Source organism: Onychostruthus taczanowskii, unplaced genomic scaffold, assembly GCF_017590055.1.
Source record: "Onychostruthus taczanowskii isolate IOZ18803 unplaced genomic scaffold, ASM1759005v1 scaffold20, whole genome shotgun sequence".
NCBI classification, from domain to species: Eukaryota; Metazoa; Chordata; class Aves; order Passeriformes; family Passeridae; genus Onychostruthus; species Onychostruthus taczanowskii.
Genome location: NW_024499240.1, coordinates 9,491,527 through 9,507,446, shown reverse-complemented (window position 1 = coordinate 9,507,446; position 15,920 = coordinate 9,491,527). Strand labels below are relative to the sequence as shown.

At 36.3% G+C, this 15,920-nt stretch overlaps 1 protein-coding gene across 7 annotated transcripts in view; it reads right to left on the bottom strand.

Moving 5' to 3' along the window:
- The window catches only part of PARD3B (par-3 family cell polarity regulator beta), a 394,903-nt gene that overhangs the window by 176,586 nt on the left and 202,397 nt on the right, over nt 1-15,920 (bottom strand). For all 7 annotated transcript variants that reach the window (XM_041403270.1, XM_041403272.1, XM_041403271.1 and 4 more), the window contains 4 exons: nt 13,050-13,220; nt 9,575-9,704; nt 3,848-3,947; nt 1,662-1,777 (listed from right to left, as the gene is read on the bottom strand). In XM_041403270.1, the coding sequence (XP_041259204.1) occupies nt 1,662-1,777; nt 3,848-3,947; nt 9,575-9,704; nt 13,050-13,220 (517 nt within the window). The remainder of the gene's footprint in view (nt 1-1,661; nt 1,778-3,847; nt 3,948-9,574; nt 9,705-13,049; nt 13,221-15,920) is intronic.

Here is a 15,920-nt window from a genome sequence, read left to right as displayed (position 1 = left end):
ATTCAATCAGACTGGTTATTGCCCTTTTTATTTGTTACTTTTATAACACAAGGGGACTTTACAACATCTACATTCTACAGGCAACAATTTTTGAACACTCTAAAATATACATTTGTGTCTAATTTTTGTTTTATTTTTGCATCCAGTTTTATTTTAGTTTTGAGTCACCATGATTTAGTGATTCATGTATATCCTCAAAGGATTGCTCCTGGGTGTCAGGAGCAGATTGCGTATAGAACTTGAAGTATGAGTTACCTGGCAGTTCTAAATATGCTCCCACACACACTCCCACTGTCTAATTTTACACTGGCGCCCATGAGCATTCTGTCCTGGGACTTCTGTGGGAGCTGGAAGCAAACCTTTCTAAAAGAAGGCTCAGTAAAGTTGAATATTCATTTTTCTAGTAGACTACATACAATATATGTTTTGAGGAGTATTTTCATTCTTTAAAAATACCTAATCCATCACTCTTCATCAAAACAGAAGAGCAAACGACATATTTTGCCTGGTCATGCAGTAGTGGTATAAATTCTGCCTGAAGACCTTTCTTCAATTAATTCATATCCAGTCTTAGGCATTTCATGCATTAATAACTACCTGGCTTTCCTTAGACGCCATTAGAGGAGTACACACATTTAATGTTACATCAAAATACCCCGTTAAGATGACAATAAAAACCAACAATCTAAAACCTAAGCCCAGTCTGGAACACTTAATGGGAAAAAAATCTGCAAGATAAGAAAAAGCTAGCTTGAAACTGTATATAAAATGAATCACTTTCTATTAATGGTGTAGCAAATCTGATCCAACAAAGCACAGAAATCTATTACTAAATATATCTTAATAGTAGTTCTCAAAGTTTCCCCATCAACACTGGAATTATAAAAAAAATAAAGCCAATCAACAGATAAAGAGTGAGTGTGGCCAAGAAGAATTAAAAGGAAAAAGAAATCCTTATTTGGTTTTCTTTGAGACTTAACAAGCTTTCTTGAGCACTCATTAAAACACGGCTTGGTTTTTCAGCTGCAATAACCCTTCAATCTTCCACCTACAAACGTTTTCCTGGTATTGAAAGAGACTTTTACTTTCTACTTCACCCCCCTGCAAGACTTCCTGCACAGCACTGATGAGTAGAGAACCATAACCTTACACTTGTCAAGCACTTATAAAGATCTACTGCAACATTTTGCCTGTGTTTGTCATTGTCAATGAAGAAATAAACAACTTGTGTTAGGAATGTTTCCCTTTATCCAGTGTAGTTTTACAATAAATCATATTCTGTAAAAGAAATTATTTTTGTGATTACTGGTTTTGCTTCATATTTTAGTCATACAAAACTTGTACAGCATTCTTTCAGCTCATTTTTCCATCATTCTCCCTTTTCTTCAGCTAGGATTTCAATACAATGGGCTTTTACAAAAAAACCAAAACCAACCCAACCAAACAAAACCAAAGAAAGCAACAAACTTTCTTCAGCTCCAATAAAAACTGCATTTGCAAATAGCTGCTAGAGGAGGCTGACCATTGTCCCCATCACTGTAGCTCCTCTGCAGAACTTACTCCCTGAAGTTAGTGTTAAAGAAACAAAAGCAAGAAACAGAGATGGTGCAGATGGGCTAAGGCTAAAAAGCTGACCTATGTGTCACCCCAGCCCTTCTTACCCAGATCCATGCTTTTTGAGGCTTTCAGATTAATTGATTCAGACTGCTTGGCTGGTGTCAAAGATCTGAAGTTGATGTGCTGATCTGTTAAATGCACTGCTGAATTTATGATAGGGCTGTAGGGAGAAAAAAAAAAGTTACGTAAAATGTTAAGGTACCAGTTCAAACCACATGTGCACTAATTAAAGAACGCACAAATATACGTGTTTCTTTCTCCAGTTGCTTACAGCATGCATTATTCAAATCAGATATTGATCCTCAACTTCCTTTTCTGAGACTTAACACTTTCAGTCACTTGGTTTCTCATCACAGACAGAAATATAAATGTAAATGATTAGCACTAACTTTCTTTTCATTTTGCTAGTTCTATCTAACAACTGCATTTCCAAATAACATGCTACAGACTGTTGGAGAAATACTGCAATGTACCTGGATCAATTCTACTTCATCTGCTAATATAAAATTATTTTATAGCCTTGCACCACTTATGCAGAGGCTGGAGGTCTTATAGAGCGTGCCATGACTGAACAATTCCAGGGTATTGTGTTTGCTTGATTTGATTTTTATTTTGTTTTGGTTTGTTTTGTTTTGTTTTTTTTTATTCTTTTACCTTAAGGCAACTTTCTAAACATTTCAAAATTGTACCTGAGTGAAACTCCAAGTAACTTTCAGCTCAAAATGCAACAGCTCAATGCAATCTGAAATCCTACGTGTCTCTTTTTTGATTAGAAATTATTATTCTTTGAAGTATTCCTAAGCAAGAAAGGACTTAGAAAAACAAAAATATTTAGTTCAAAATAGCTCAAAAGGTTTCGTTTTGCAGTGTCAAAATACTTTTGTAAATATTTTCCTATTCATTTAGTTGAAATGCAATTTCAGTGAAATCAGTGTGACTTGATACAGCAATTCAATTTCAATAGAACTTTAGTTCTAAATGGAAAAACAACACAACACTGGAAGAGTCAGGGTGAGACAAAGGACCTGTAAATTCATCACCATTTTAACACATCATTAGTATTTAAGAGAATGTTTTTCTCTTAGCTTGCTAGAAAAATTAGGAACAGATTCTAACAACCAACTGTAGTTGAGAATGTAATGCTAAATTGCACTGATCTGTGTAGACTTGTTTGTTTATCATGTCATACATACCTGCCTGGGAGACCAGAAATAACAAAATTATTCTAGTGTAATTACTCTATGTTAGCAAAATGAAAATAGATATGAAAGTCCTGTACAAAGCATTCAAGATATCCATAATAAAATATATATACTCTGATGCAACCAATCACTTAAGGGTAGTTTTTGCTCACACCCTAGCACACAAGGAGAGACACATGGTAGATTTCTAGCTGAAATGTATACTTTCTTAATGGCATTGCAGCAGATGTATGAGTATCAAAATTGAACACACAGCAAATGAGGAAACAATGTTCAATGGTGCATCTCAGCATCATCATCAGGATTGGTTGTATTCCTCATCATCAGGAGAGGCTGAAATTATGCCTTTGATTTGAATCCTGTGCTACTTGAGATGGAGACAGTATGAGCCATTGTGAACTTTAACATGTTTACACTTTTTTCTGCACCTCCAAACTTCTGTGTTTACCAAGAAAATTGGAGCTTATAGCTGCTACCAAGCATGGCAGGCTTTGCACAAGTATCTGAAAAAATCTGCCCAATACCTTTACAACTGGTAAAGCATTCATTAATTTTTCTCCTTCAAGAATATCTTCATGTGACATAAGGAGATTCAGTTTCTTACAAACTGTTTGGCTTGGACTTTTAAAGCTTTAAGAGACTTCACATTGCATTTACACACTGCACCCACAGTACAGTTTTAAATGAACTTTTTTTTTTAAATTGGAGTTATGCTTTGGGAGTTTTTTTTGTTTCACTGAACACAAGACCCGTATCATCTATCATGTATAGCAGGCATACTGCAGCTTATGTACAATTGAAATGAACAACACACGAAATGTTAAAATAATATTCACAGCTTATGTTAAAAGACCTTCCAGGTGACTAAAGAAAGTGGTACAAATTAAAAAAAAAAAAAAAAACAAAAAAAAACCCCCCCCCCCCCAAAAAAAAAAAAACCTAAGAGTTTTTATAATCAATTAGAACTATTATCAAAACCACTACTGAGCAATTAGTGCTGTAACTATTAAGAAGAACTGAAGTCCAACCTGTGATTATAATCCTCATTCAGCAGATCCTCACTAGGATGTGGTGGGAGAGGTGGAGGTGTTTCATTTTCAACATTGCCACGATCAGAAACTGGAAACTCTGAAACAAAATTCAGAAAGAAGTTAAATAACCTGCAGAAACAACTACATTACACCAGTTCACTGACTGATGACTGGAAGGCCTCAAGCAATGGTGAAGTAAATCACAAATTATTCAAATCCCTAAACTAACTAAACTAGAATTTAAATCACACCAAGCAGAAAATACACCCTTTGGGATTTTCCTGAAGAGTTGATTTTCAGATTTGCATATATATAATTAAAGGTAAATATAGGGAAACTTTGTACTTATAGTGAAGTTGAGAGCAAGGCACAAATTGCTTTACCCCATTTTAGTGGAGTGCTTTACTCCATTTTTAACTTTTCCATAGCTGCATTCAGACTGATTCAGACTGTAGGTTCATGATTTCAGTCCCTGTGATGAGGAGCATTTATCACCTTTCATGTACAGAAGAGAACCACATTCTCAGCAAAGAGATCAGAAGAAGAAAAATTTCTATTATTCTATAGCAAGAGAATAAAGAGACATTTCTTAATTACAGTCATCACTTTCCTACTATTACTGCAACTCCTTCTTTACCTTTATAAACAGCATCCGGCTAACACTAGAAAATTCCTTTTTACAAAGACAAATATAAATTACTCAAACCATTCAGTGGTTTGCTAAGCAACAACACTTAAATACCTGCAATATTTACTAAGACTGCTGTGCTCACTGTAGGCCAGTTCACTACATCCTCTAAATCCACTTCACTCAAAGGTAACAAAAAGTCCCTGCATTTTCCAATGTAGAATATGTCTTCACCCCTCCCGAACTTAAAAGTAAACATGGACACTTCCTTGGGTTTCAATGGCAGGTAAGCAATCTAATAAAAATGACATGCCACACTTTAATGTTACTTGTTCTGTTGCATGGAATGTTGGCAGTCTTTTTGTACCATCCTGTCTGAAAGCACTAACCTAACCTGAGAGAAAAAGGTTTGGCAAGGAGGGATCAAAGGAGAAAGCAATAGATTATATTTATTTGATAAGAGCACTTATATAACAAACAAAAAATATTGGGGAAAAAAATTCCAACCAAAAAGTCCCCAAAAAAACCAAACAAAGAACAACCCCCACAAACCTACACTATTAGCTCAAGAATCCTATGAAATTCCTATTGGCTAGATAGCCTCCTAAGAAAAAATATCTCAAACCCTGTATCTCAGGAAAAGTGTGAGCATCACCAAAAGAAAGTGAGGATAAGCAGACGAGGAAGAAAGTTTTAATGAGGCCTTAAAAAATGATCGTCAGTCTGATGTAGAATACAGGTATGCTACCTTACATACACACACAGGCTTCTTGCACTGTGCTGCCCATTCTTTCAGGTTTGAATATAAGAACAGGAAACAAATGAGAAGTAAAAGGCAATTTCTCACAGGAAAAAGAACCTAGAACAAAAGAGGAACTCAAATTGTTCAATGAGATACCAAATGTAATTACCAAAAGGAAGGAGACTATGAAGTTCTGCAAAAAGGCTGCAGGACATTAGTAAGAAATGCAGGTGAAATTCCCTGTCAGAGACTGCAAAGTGATGCACTCCTGAGACTTACACAAAGGCTCTTATGGCTCTGTAACAGTACACTAGATGTGCACTGGGCTGTTCTTTCAACATATGCTTAGTGAAGTCAAAAGGAGGGAGTCATTTACAAGTGCAAAAAAGTCCCAACACTCCAACTAGAATTCAATAGTTAATGGTGCGCCTCATTTTTAAACAGTGTCTAAGGTTTAATTCTTCCTATCTGAAAAATGATGTAGTATAATTCAGAAGCATACTGAAAAGGCAGCAAGGATAGTTGGACACAGGTACAAACACTGCTAACAAGGACCACAGATTAGTATTCTTTAGTTCAGAGAAAGAGGCAATAAAAGGAAATACAAGAGGAGTCTACGAAACTGTAGAAGCTATGCTTAAAGTGACAAGGAAGCTCTCACTGTTTCATGCAAAGTAACAAGAAGGCAACCAGTTTAACTATCAAGTACCATATCTAGGACAAACAGAAAGTAGTGTTTTCCACAGAACTCACTGCCGTGAAGATACTTTGGAAAAAAAAATTTAAAAAGATTAAGAAATGTACCAAAAGTTAGAGATGTACCCATGGCCCAATGATACAGACAGTACCTTTGACTTAGGAAGTCCCTAAACCACTGAGTATCAAAAGTAGGAAAGAGATGCTTGATGGAAAAAATTTAACACCTCCACCCAAAAAAAGAAAAGAAAAAACCAAAAAAAACCCCAAAAACCTAAAAAATCACCCCAAACCCACAAAAAACCCAAGAAACTAAAAAAGAAATAGAACTACATCACACTTACACTGTGGTTAGCCTTTTTGAGCAGACTCCTATAGCCATGGCAAGAGACTGAGCATATCATGTAGTTATACTAACTTAGATTCACAGTAATTGGTACATCATTTCACCAAGGCTGTTTGATCATGGGTTACTACTGGTATTTTTCTTACAGTAACAAAAGGATACACACAGAAAAACGTCAGACTTCCTCAGTGAATTGGAAATGATCACAAGGGATTACAGCTCCCAGTAAAATGGGAGCAGGAGCCAGAGAATGAGAGAATTTAACCTAAGGGGCAGTCACTGGCCCTATGCTCAAGACCTCAGGACATGACCCTAACAGATCCAGATCAATCTAAGCACTGAACAAAACGCACTGAATTTTCAGATATTAAATAGACTAAGAGAGTAAAAAAGAGTAACTCAGGCAGAGTGAAAACTGAGTCTGTCTATAAGAAACGCACAGCATTTACAAGGAAAATCTAAATAATTAAAAATTTCACTTCTTAATTTTCTATCTTGATGTTACCACTTATGTATCAAAACAGAGGTGCTTGTACAGCCATGAGGATTCAGCAGTCTCTGGTAGCAGAGAAAGTTTGATTATTTTGCTACTTAACAGAGAGATGACAGCATTTTCCCTATAACTATTTATAATATAGGGTTATAAGAAATATATCAGAACCTCTAATGAAACACATTCCAGTAATCTTTCAACACCAGAAATGTAAAGCTGCTGGCACTGAAGTATCAATTCTCAAAGAGATTGTTCTAAAAAACACCGTGAAACAGCTTGGCAGCAAAGGAAGTGAGGACCTGAAGGCAGCAAGTGTTATTCATGCAAAAATAGAACAAACACTGGCATTTCAATATTGGATCACTATTCCCTCCCCCTTTATTTAAATATCCACAGGCAAGACAAAATTTAATGTTTTGGCTATAAGCACTTTTCCCCAGACATTAGTTTTTCTTGCTCATGTATAATAAAAAAGACTCTTAAAACAGACAGCAATATTAACAGGCCAAGCTTCAGTGTATTTTTGCTGAGCTTTTATAAGAATTTTATTGGTAGGAGCAGTGAATGGTACTGGAAATAACTTATTAGAAAACATTAATTAAGAAAATGACATTTTATGAAACATAATACAGCTCCTACATTAAATTCTTACATCAGATCCCATATTATGTTAAAAATCTCTTCTGTTTTATTATTCTTTGCAAAAATGTACCAACTGCACTTCCACGTTCAAGATGTGGATAACACACTGTGAGCATGTATAAGGATCTGTTCCTGCCTGACACAAGAAGCTCACTAGGTCTGTGGCTCATGTCCTTAAACAGACACACACAACCTAAGAAAAGCTGAGATAAAAGAATAGCTGAGATAAAGGAGGGTTGTGCACAGCCAAAGTGTTTCACCCTCATAGATGCCCAAACACTGAGGACAAAACTTTTTAAGAAACAATTAAAAAAAAAAATTAAACCAGTGATAGAAGGAAATAGGTGACAGGCTCATACGGAAAGCAGAAGGAGCATCAGCTCCATAATAATAAATACTATGATTTCAAAATAAGACAAATATTTCTGCAATGTGTGAGACTAGTGTTAAGCTCAAATTGTCTTTCACCAAAACAATTTCTTATTAGAGCTGTCCCACAGCCCTCCTGCTGCAAGTGCCTGTACAGTTTTCCATTACGATCACTGAAATTTCACTCATCAAATGCCAAATCTTCAATAGAAATCTGAATACAAAGATAACCTGAGTAAGTGGTAGCAACATCTTCGTCATCTCTTGTCCACTGGCTCCAATTCCAATCACTTCCCAAGCCACGGCTGTAAAGACCCAGCCACACCAAACCCTCCCTGTGCCAGCAGCACTCCAAAGCTTCCTTTTCACATCTGACACATCCTCTTATGAGGCCATCTTTTTTTTTGCTATAATGCCTTCTTACCATAATTCTTTAATTAAAAAGATGCCTATTTAAAATAATTTTATGACTGAGCTGAAAATTAGCCATCCTGATTTTTGGATTGCACTTGAGGAATCCTTATCTGAAAGTACAACTCTTCCACATACTTTGTTTTGAATTCAAGTGACAGGTTAGCAGTTGCCATTCATCTGCACCAATGGCTTCAGAGCATTTGCTTTTAGGGTTTTTAAGGAAGCACTTAAAGGTATTTACTGCTTTCTGATATTTCTTTGGTAATGCCCAACTCTACAGAGCAGGCTAGCTCCAAGGACTGAACCCTCTTTTCCTGAAACTACAGAATGAGCGTAAATTCCATACAAGAAAACCATAAGGTAGATCTAAGCAAAAGGATCTGATCTTTGAATATTTACAATGCTTCAGGTTATGCCTAAGTCTTTGCCTGAAGTCACACTGTGAAAATACTGAAGTCAACACAAATAAGTTACCCCTAAATTCTATGGGAGTTTCTCTTGAATTTTACAGATAAGGGCTCTTGGGTTTTGATTAAAAGTACCCCACACAGTCATCACAGCAGCCTATGAAATTACTTTATGCAGGCTGCCCTGATTCCACAGTTGTCTAGGAAAGTGGGAAAGATCATGCATAATTCAACTACATCAGAGAAAATCTTTTTTTCCTACTGAAAAGTATTTAGCTATGTGCCTGACTTGAAGAATGAGAGCACACTTAAAAGGATAGGGGTCAAGACCATCTCAAATACTTAAACTTTTCAAATAACTAGTACCTTGCTGAGTCAGAAGCAAATTGGACAGACAGTACAGTATGCCATCAGAAATGAAAAAAGACAGGAAAAGAAGTGGCCTTAAATGCTCTTACTTGTATGCTTCCATATGCTTGTACGTGTAGGTTTTCTTTGCACAATTTACACAATTACCTAATTTTTTTTAATGAGTTCATTAATATAATTCCAACTTGTATACAAATTTTACCTTAAAGTCTAAAATAAGCAAGTACACTTTTTGAACATCATGTTTTAGTATAAATTAATTAAGCTTATAATAACCTAGGACATAATCTAAAAATTAAATGTAAAAATCATTGCGCTCATTAAAGATATATAGAAAATAAACATTTTGACAACATATATTTTGCACTCATCATTTGTTTTTTATCCAGACTTACGTGTTGGGGCAGCGAGCTAGAAACTGTTACTTAAACTGGAATTTGTGCCAGGAATCTCATTCACAACTTCTGAGTCAGCTCTCCCACCCTCGCTGGATCTTCAAGCCTCAAAGTAACATAGTATGCACTTACTCTAATTAACTGCTTTTGGTGGCTGTGGATTTCAGGAAACAAAACCACAAAGCACTCTGTCTCAGCACAGAGATGGATATGTAGAGACTACCTTTTATTCCTTCCTGAGGACTGCATGTTACAAATTGCTGGAGAATGGTATCATTACGTCGGGAAGCAGCTGCGAAGTTATGACTCCCGTCAAAGGCTGATTTTTGAAAGACTCCCTGGTCTGAGCGCTCCTAAGGGAAAAACAGAACCACACATTGCAACACAAAATTTACATATTCAACAATGCAGAAGAGCATCCATCACTGCAGACAGTGCACAGACACTGTGATATAATGTGTTCACTGTATCCACCGTACACTGTGTTCACTGTATATTTGCCTCCTCTCAAATGAGAAACTTGAGAGAGCTCTTCAAATCTGCAGTCTGGTTTTGTTCGCCATGAAATAAAAACATCCAAGCAATACCAACCATTAAGAATGATGCACAAAAAATGAAGATTTTTTTTTTTATGACCCACAACTGGCTTCATTCAAATTCTCCATCTGGGAGGGCAGCTTGTGACATTGTCAACACAAGAACATGGGCAATGCCAATGGTATTTTTCTGCCAGCCAGCTGGTTCCCTTCTCCCCGAGACTGAGTGCATATGTTCTGATGATCACACACTAGAACAGTTTTGCAAGTAAGGAGTTACACCAAACTCCCAAACGCAGGTCTTCTGGCTAGCAGCTAAACAAACTCCTGTCACACCTCTAGTCAGCTTTTCTTTTGAGACATTTCCTATCCCCCACCCCCATAGTGCCTAATTTATTCTCCTGAGCAGTTGCTCAAAGAAAAAGTTGGGGAAAAAAATATAAAAATCACAGTTTCTAAAGCTGGGACAGACCCAGAAAGACATTTCTATAGTCATTATTTAGGGAAAACCAAAAACCCACACAGGGGGAATATTATGGCTAGTTTTCAAAGCAACCTTTATATGTTCTGTGATTTTATATCCCTTTTTTTTGAAGCGGGATCCAAATGGCTTCTATTTTTAAACTGCATGTTCATTATGTCAGCAAATGTTATACTAAATATACATATTTTAAAATTCCATAGTCACATCTACATAAGAAACGCGTGTATCTAACCCATGTTATTTTTAAAATGATGCAAGAGGCTTGATGTATTGGCAAGTGATTTTCTGCAAACCAAGACATAAGGAAGGACAGCATGTTACACCTCCTTGCAACCTGTTTTTCAAGCTTAATAATAAAAATAAAATAGTATGACTTGAAAAAATAAAATAATAATAAAATTGTGATAGAATAAATACAATGAAAATAAGCATAGTAACATGGAAAAATTGCACCCCAGAACAGAAATCAGTGCTGGGATGCTCATGGTGACAATATGGCTTCAAATTTAAGCTCAGTGGACAGGTGGTATGTGTAACATTCTCTTTTCCTCAGTACAGAATCAGCCATTTGAAAAGGGTATTTTCAACCTCCATACAGAAACACACACACACACCACACAGACACTGACAGTCGTGTTTCCTCTTGAAACTGGAGCCTTTAGTTTACATCAGCTTCCTTAGGTTGTAAAGTCCACGTTTACTGCTTTTTTAAACTATCCACTGGAGACACAGCGGCATAAGGAGCCTTGAATTAACAGCAACAACAAATCTGCTTTTCCAGCTCTTTGATAAATGACACAATCAATATCCCAACAACTGATCAGTAACCAACCTAATTCGAGTATTCAGCTTATAAAACATAGCTGTCATGGAAGACCTCCATTAGTGTCCTGCCCAATAAAAACAATAATGCATTTCTAAACACATTCTTCTTCTGCCAAGCTGAGATGCAGTGCTCGGGTAGCTGTTTTGGGGAAAGGGAAGAATGGGCACCAACCCATTTCTGCTGTGGTCTCCAGACTCAAATGGAATTACAATTGAACGCAAAGACTGCCCTATAAAAATTAATTCCTGTCTAAAATGAATTTGATTCAATCAAGACCTCATTATGCATTCTTCATAGGGCATGAGTCAAGACTATTTACCTCCTTCATACATCTGGATAATATTCAAAACTATACACTTAACTATAAAAAGCAGCCTCATATTTTTACTAGGTCAATCTCAAGTTTGATTGGAAGCTTTTTAAAAAGAAGTAGCTTTAGTTAAAAAAGAGAACTCGCAGGACTGAACTTTCTTTGAAGGTGAGCTATCTTTCTTATATCCCAAAAGTGTACAATAAATATATAATTCATAATTCTTCCTTAAGCAGGATGCTGTCAGATGTAAAAGGAAAGCAAAAATGTGTTTTCCCTCTAATATCTTCCAGAATTGCTAATGGATACTTTTCCTATTTTCCTGGCATAATTGACATCGTGAGGCCCGTCCAAAGTGTCCTCCCAACAAAATAAGAGCAAAATATTTAGGAAGTCATATCTTTCTAAATCCATTTCTCAATCAATAAATGATGGTAGTAAATTACACAGAAAGTTATCAGAAAAATATTTAAGAGTCAAATTAAAAGACACCTGCATCCTCTTCCTCCCTCTGGAATTTCATGCAAATATAGCCAGAAACACGATTGTTTTTAAAATATTCCAGTAATACTGATTAAATAAGCTTGAAATATCTTGGAATTGTATAATGAGATTTATTACCACCTTTTACACCCCAAATCTACTTGTATGTACTTTCATTTTAAAGAACTCTACAGGTATTTAAAGCTTTTTAAAATATTTGCTCAAGGGATAAAATTAAAACTGGGGTGACTAGAAAAGGCAGACAGCATACATGTATATTATCTACATAAAGACGAGAAAAGAGTGTGCATATGTGTGTGCATGCATGAATGAAAGAGGGAGCAAGGGAGATCATAAAACCAATCTTTTTCAAAATAAGAAGTGACTGGCAAATATCAATTTATATGATGTCTAGAAAACATAATAGTTAAAAATGTCTTTCTTTCCTTATTTTGTTACCTTACTTAAATAGATTTATCTCAATCAACTCAGAAACCCATCCTAAAGATCTTCATCTGACCAGGAAAAGTGAAATATTTAATACCTTGAACGTCAAGAGAGGGAAGGAAAAAAAAAAAAAAGCAAGACACGTCCAGAAAAACACACTCAAAAAAAAAAAGGCATTAAGTACCAATGGAAAAAAAATAAAAGCAAGAGTAAAACAAAATCCTAGTCACACTAAGTTATTCAGGTCTCTGATTATAACAACAATTTAAATCAGAATAATTTTAATTGCCTGTATCCCAGCAATTGCCTTGAGGAGATAGCAGACAGTCAAAACTACATCAACATATTAATCCTAAATTAACTTATTTTGGAATCATATTTTCTTTTGTTCTAATACTTGTTGAATCAAAATAAAAAGCAACTTTTAGCCTAGTCTCAACAAGAACAGTAAGACCAGGAGATATCAACCAGAAACAATTTGTAAGTCCTCTCTCCAGGGCAGAATTAATTCTGCCAGGAGAAGCTCTCTGTGAACAAGAGCCATCATCCCTTATGTGCAAAACCACTGGGACTGGAACAACACTGGTCTAATAAATGCATTTGCTGCCTCACCTCCGTGTGCACCTCCAGCCTGCGGAGCACGACCAGCTGGATCCTGCCCCGGATGTTGCCCTCCATGGACATGGAGCGCCTGAGCGTTTCCATGGCCTCGTGGTTGGACTTGCCCAGGAGCGACTCCCCATTGACTGCAACCAGCTGATCATTCACTCGCAAACGGCCGTCCTGCAAGCGAAAAACAATGACAATTTCAAAACCCCAAGAATTATTAAGCAGAGATGCTACACATGGGAAAGCACGACGCAGACAATCAGACATTGCTCCTATAACTTATAAAGTCCTATCAGTGGATAGTGCCAGAAATAACTTTGTTTCCAGTAATTGGCAATTGTCTCCCTCTATTCACTACACTTTTGTAAAGAGTTCATACTGCAAATACAAACATAGACATTCATGCACAGACTGCTGGTTTTCTTGCATTTGCAGTTTATTTGTATCAGTTAAAACAATTAAATAACTAAGGAAAAATCCAAACCAAACACGCAAAACCAAAACAATACAAACCACAAAAAAAAGCAACCCACCCACCCCACCTCAAAAAAAGGGAAAAGGAGGTTTTTGTTAGTTTAAAGGGTCCACACTATAACTATTAGTACCCACACTGCAACCACAAAGGAGTACAATATATTTTTCATGCATTATTATCTGCTATTAAGATCTGGTAAGAAATAGCTCAAAAATTTTGTCTTACAATCTGATTGGTGTGTATCTTGTCACAATTCTCATGCCATCACATGGGCCAGCATCCTCAATACAGAATGGTCACTAAAGCATCCTTACTAATTAATGCTATCCTTATTTTACAACATCCAAAATTGCTGCCAATAACAAAATTAGGGTTGAGCCATATCAAGTAATCTATGCTTTGAAAAAGTAATTCAGCTTCATTTGCCAAGGTGACATTTGTGGGTGTAATAAAATTATGGACACTGCTATTTTGTGATTTAGGACTTCTATTGCTGTTGTCATCATGATCTGTGATTTATTTCTTTTCATAAAACAGCATGCCATGGATGTTTCTCTCTTTAACCAGAAAATAAGGTCTATTTAATTGAGACAGAGGAATTTCTTTCAAAGCTTGTCAAGTTCACAATTATCAGGCTGGCATTAGACCTCAAACAAGGAGGAGAAGGAGTAAGAAACCAAAGACATCTGATATAAGGTGGTGAAGAAACAATAATAGGGAAGATCTTGCACAGAAATACAGTGCTTGGTTGAGTCTGATTCACAGGCTCAGCACAAACTCTTCATAAGGCACTCATCCAAACTGTTTACATATTTCATGCATCTGAGCAATACAAACTATATATACTATCTGATTTCTATTTTTTTCTGTAACTAAGATGTTCAAGTCACTATTCTGCTACTGCTGCCAAGTCTAAGTAATTTTTGAGTGAGTTACAGTAGCTGTGACACACCCAGCTTTATTAAGTGTTATTTTTGTTGGAACTGCATATCATCATTGCTACAGCAGAGTACAGATAAGCACAAAGGTGAAAAAAACCAGAATATAACAAAATTCAAAATAAACTGGGATAGACAAGAAGATGGAAAGAAACAATTAGGAGATGAGTCACTCAGAGAAGGAAAATTAAGAGAACTAAAACTTTTCTTGAGAGGGTGTGGGAATGGAGGATAGAGAACAGAGAGGCCAGAAGATACACCGGAACCTCTCCCACCTCTCTGCTGAATATTTTATGGCAGCTTAGATGTGCATATAGTCAAAGTCAGTATGTTAGCCTCACCCTTTCTCTACATACAAATGATGCCATCACAAGAGCTAAAGTTTAGGAGACAAGAAGTAAAACAGCTGAACCAAAAATTTTATTATTTGCACATGGTGTCACTCCTCTGTGTCCAACGAAAATTTGCTGAAATGAATGGAGTTATTCAGAGCAACAGGAGTTTGAGGAAAAAATAGTTTTTGTAAGTTTCTGTAAAACTTTGAAAATTTTACAGGTCCTCATGTCCTCCCCCTACAGTCCTACACTTTCTTGGATTACTGTTTTCCCTTTCTGGAAAAAAACCATCATGTATTAAATATCTGTTAAAGCTTATTTCTAAAGTCTATACAAATACAATGTCAAATGCATCTTGTCACGACTACATCATTTAAGTATACAACTGTCCTGAACACAGCACGCATTTTTAAAGTAATCACTGAACCTCACAAGGTTCTGTATTGGCCCAATTTTTTCATTTTCCTTGTAGTACTTTTGTATGAGACTTTATTTATATTTTAATTACATTACTTCTTAAAAGGTTTCTTTTGATACATCATCCCTTCTTGCCCCTCTGTTATGTGCAGCATTTAAATGAAAAATTCAACTTGAATTTGACACTTCAATTGTGATAGAAGAAAAAAATGTGCATCATTCATAAATATTGATCAACCACACTTGCTAAGTCACCTGTACAAGCCAGGCTGGAAGATTGCTGAATGCTGTTTTCACACAACAGGCAGAAGTTACTTCACAGAAAAACCTTTCGCCTTTTTAAAGACCAGGAAAAAAAAAATCCCCACATCTAAACAGTTTCCAAACACAGATTTTCACATCCCTTGTGTTATGGCCTGGTTTGGAAGCCTGAACTGCACGAAAATCTGCTTGGCTCAAAACAAGCTAAATGTTGTTTTAACACGTTTCTTCTTTCATCTCTGAGAGGTAGGTTTCTTTGTGGCTTGAGCAGGAAAACAACATTTGGCATTTCAGCAGAGCAGTTTTCAAATGCCATCTCTGGAACTGCAAGTGAGCTATTCTAATAGAAGCTGATGTTATTCTTCCCTCACTTATTCAAAAATGCTGGGTTTTTTTATGGTGACTCACAGCAAGGGGCAGAATCTACCACCACATGGCTGCCAGATTC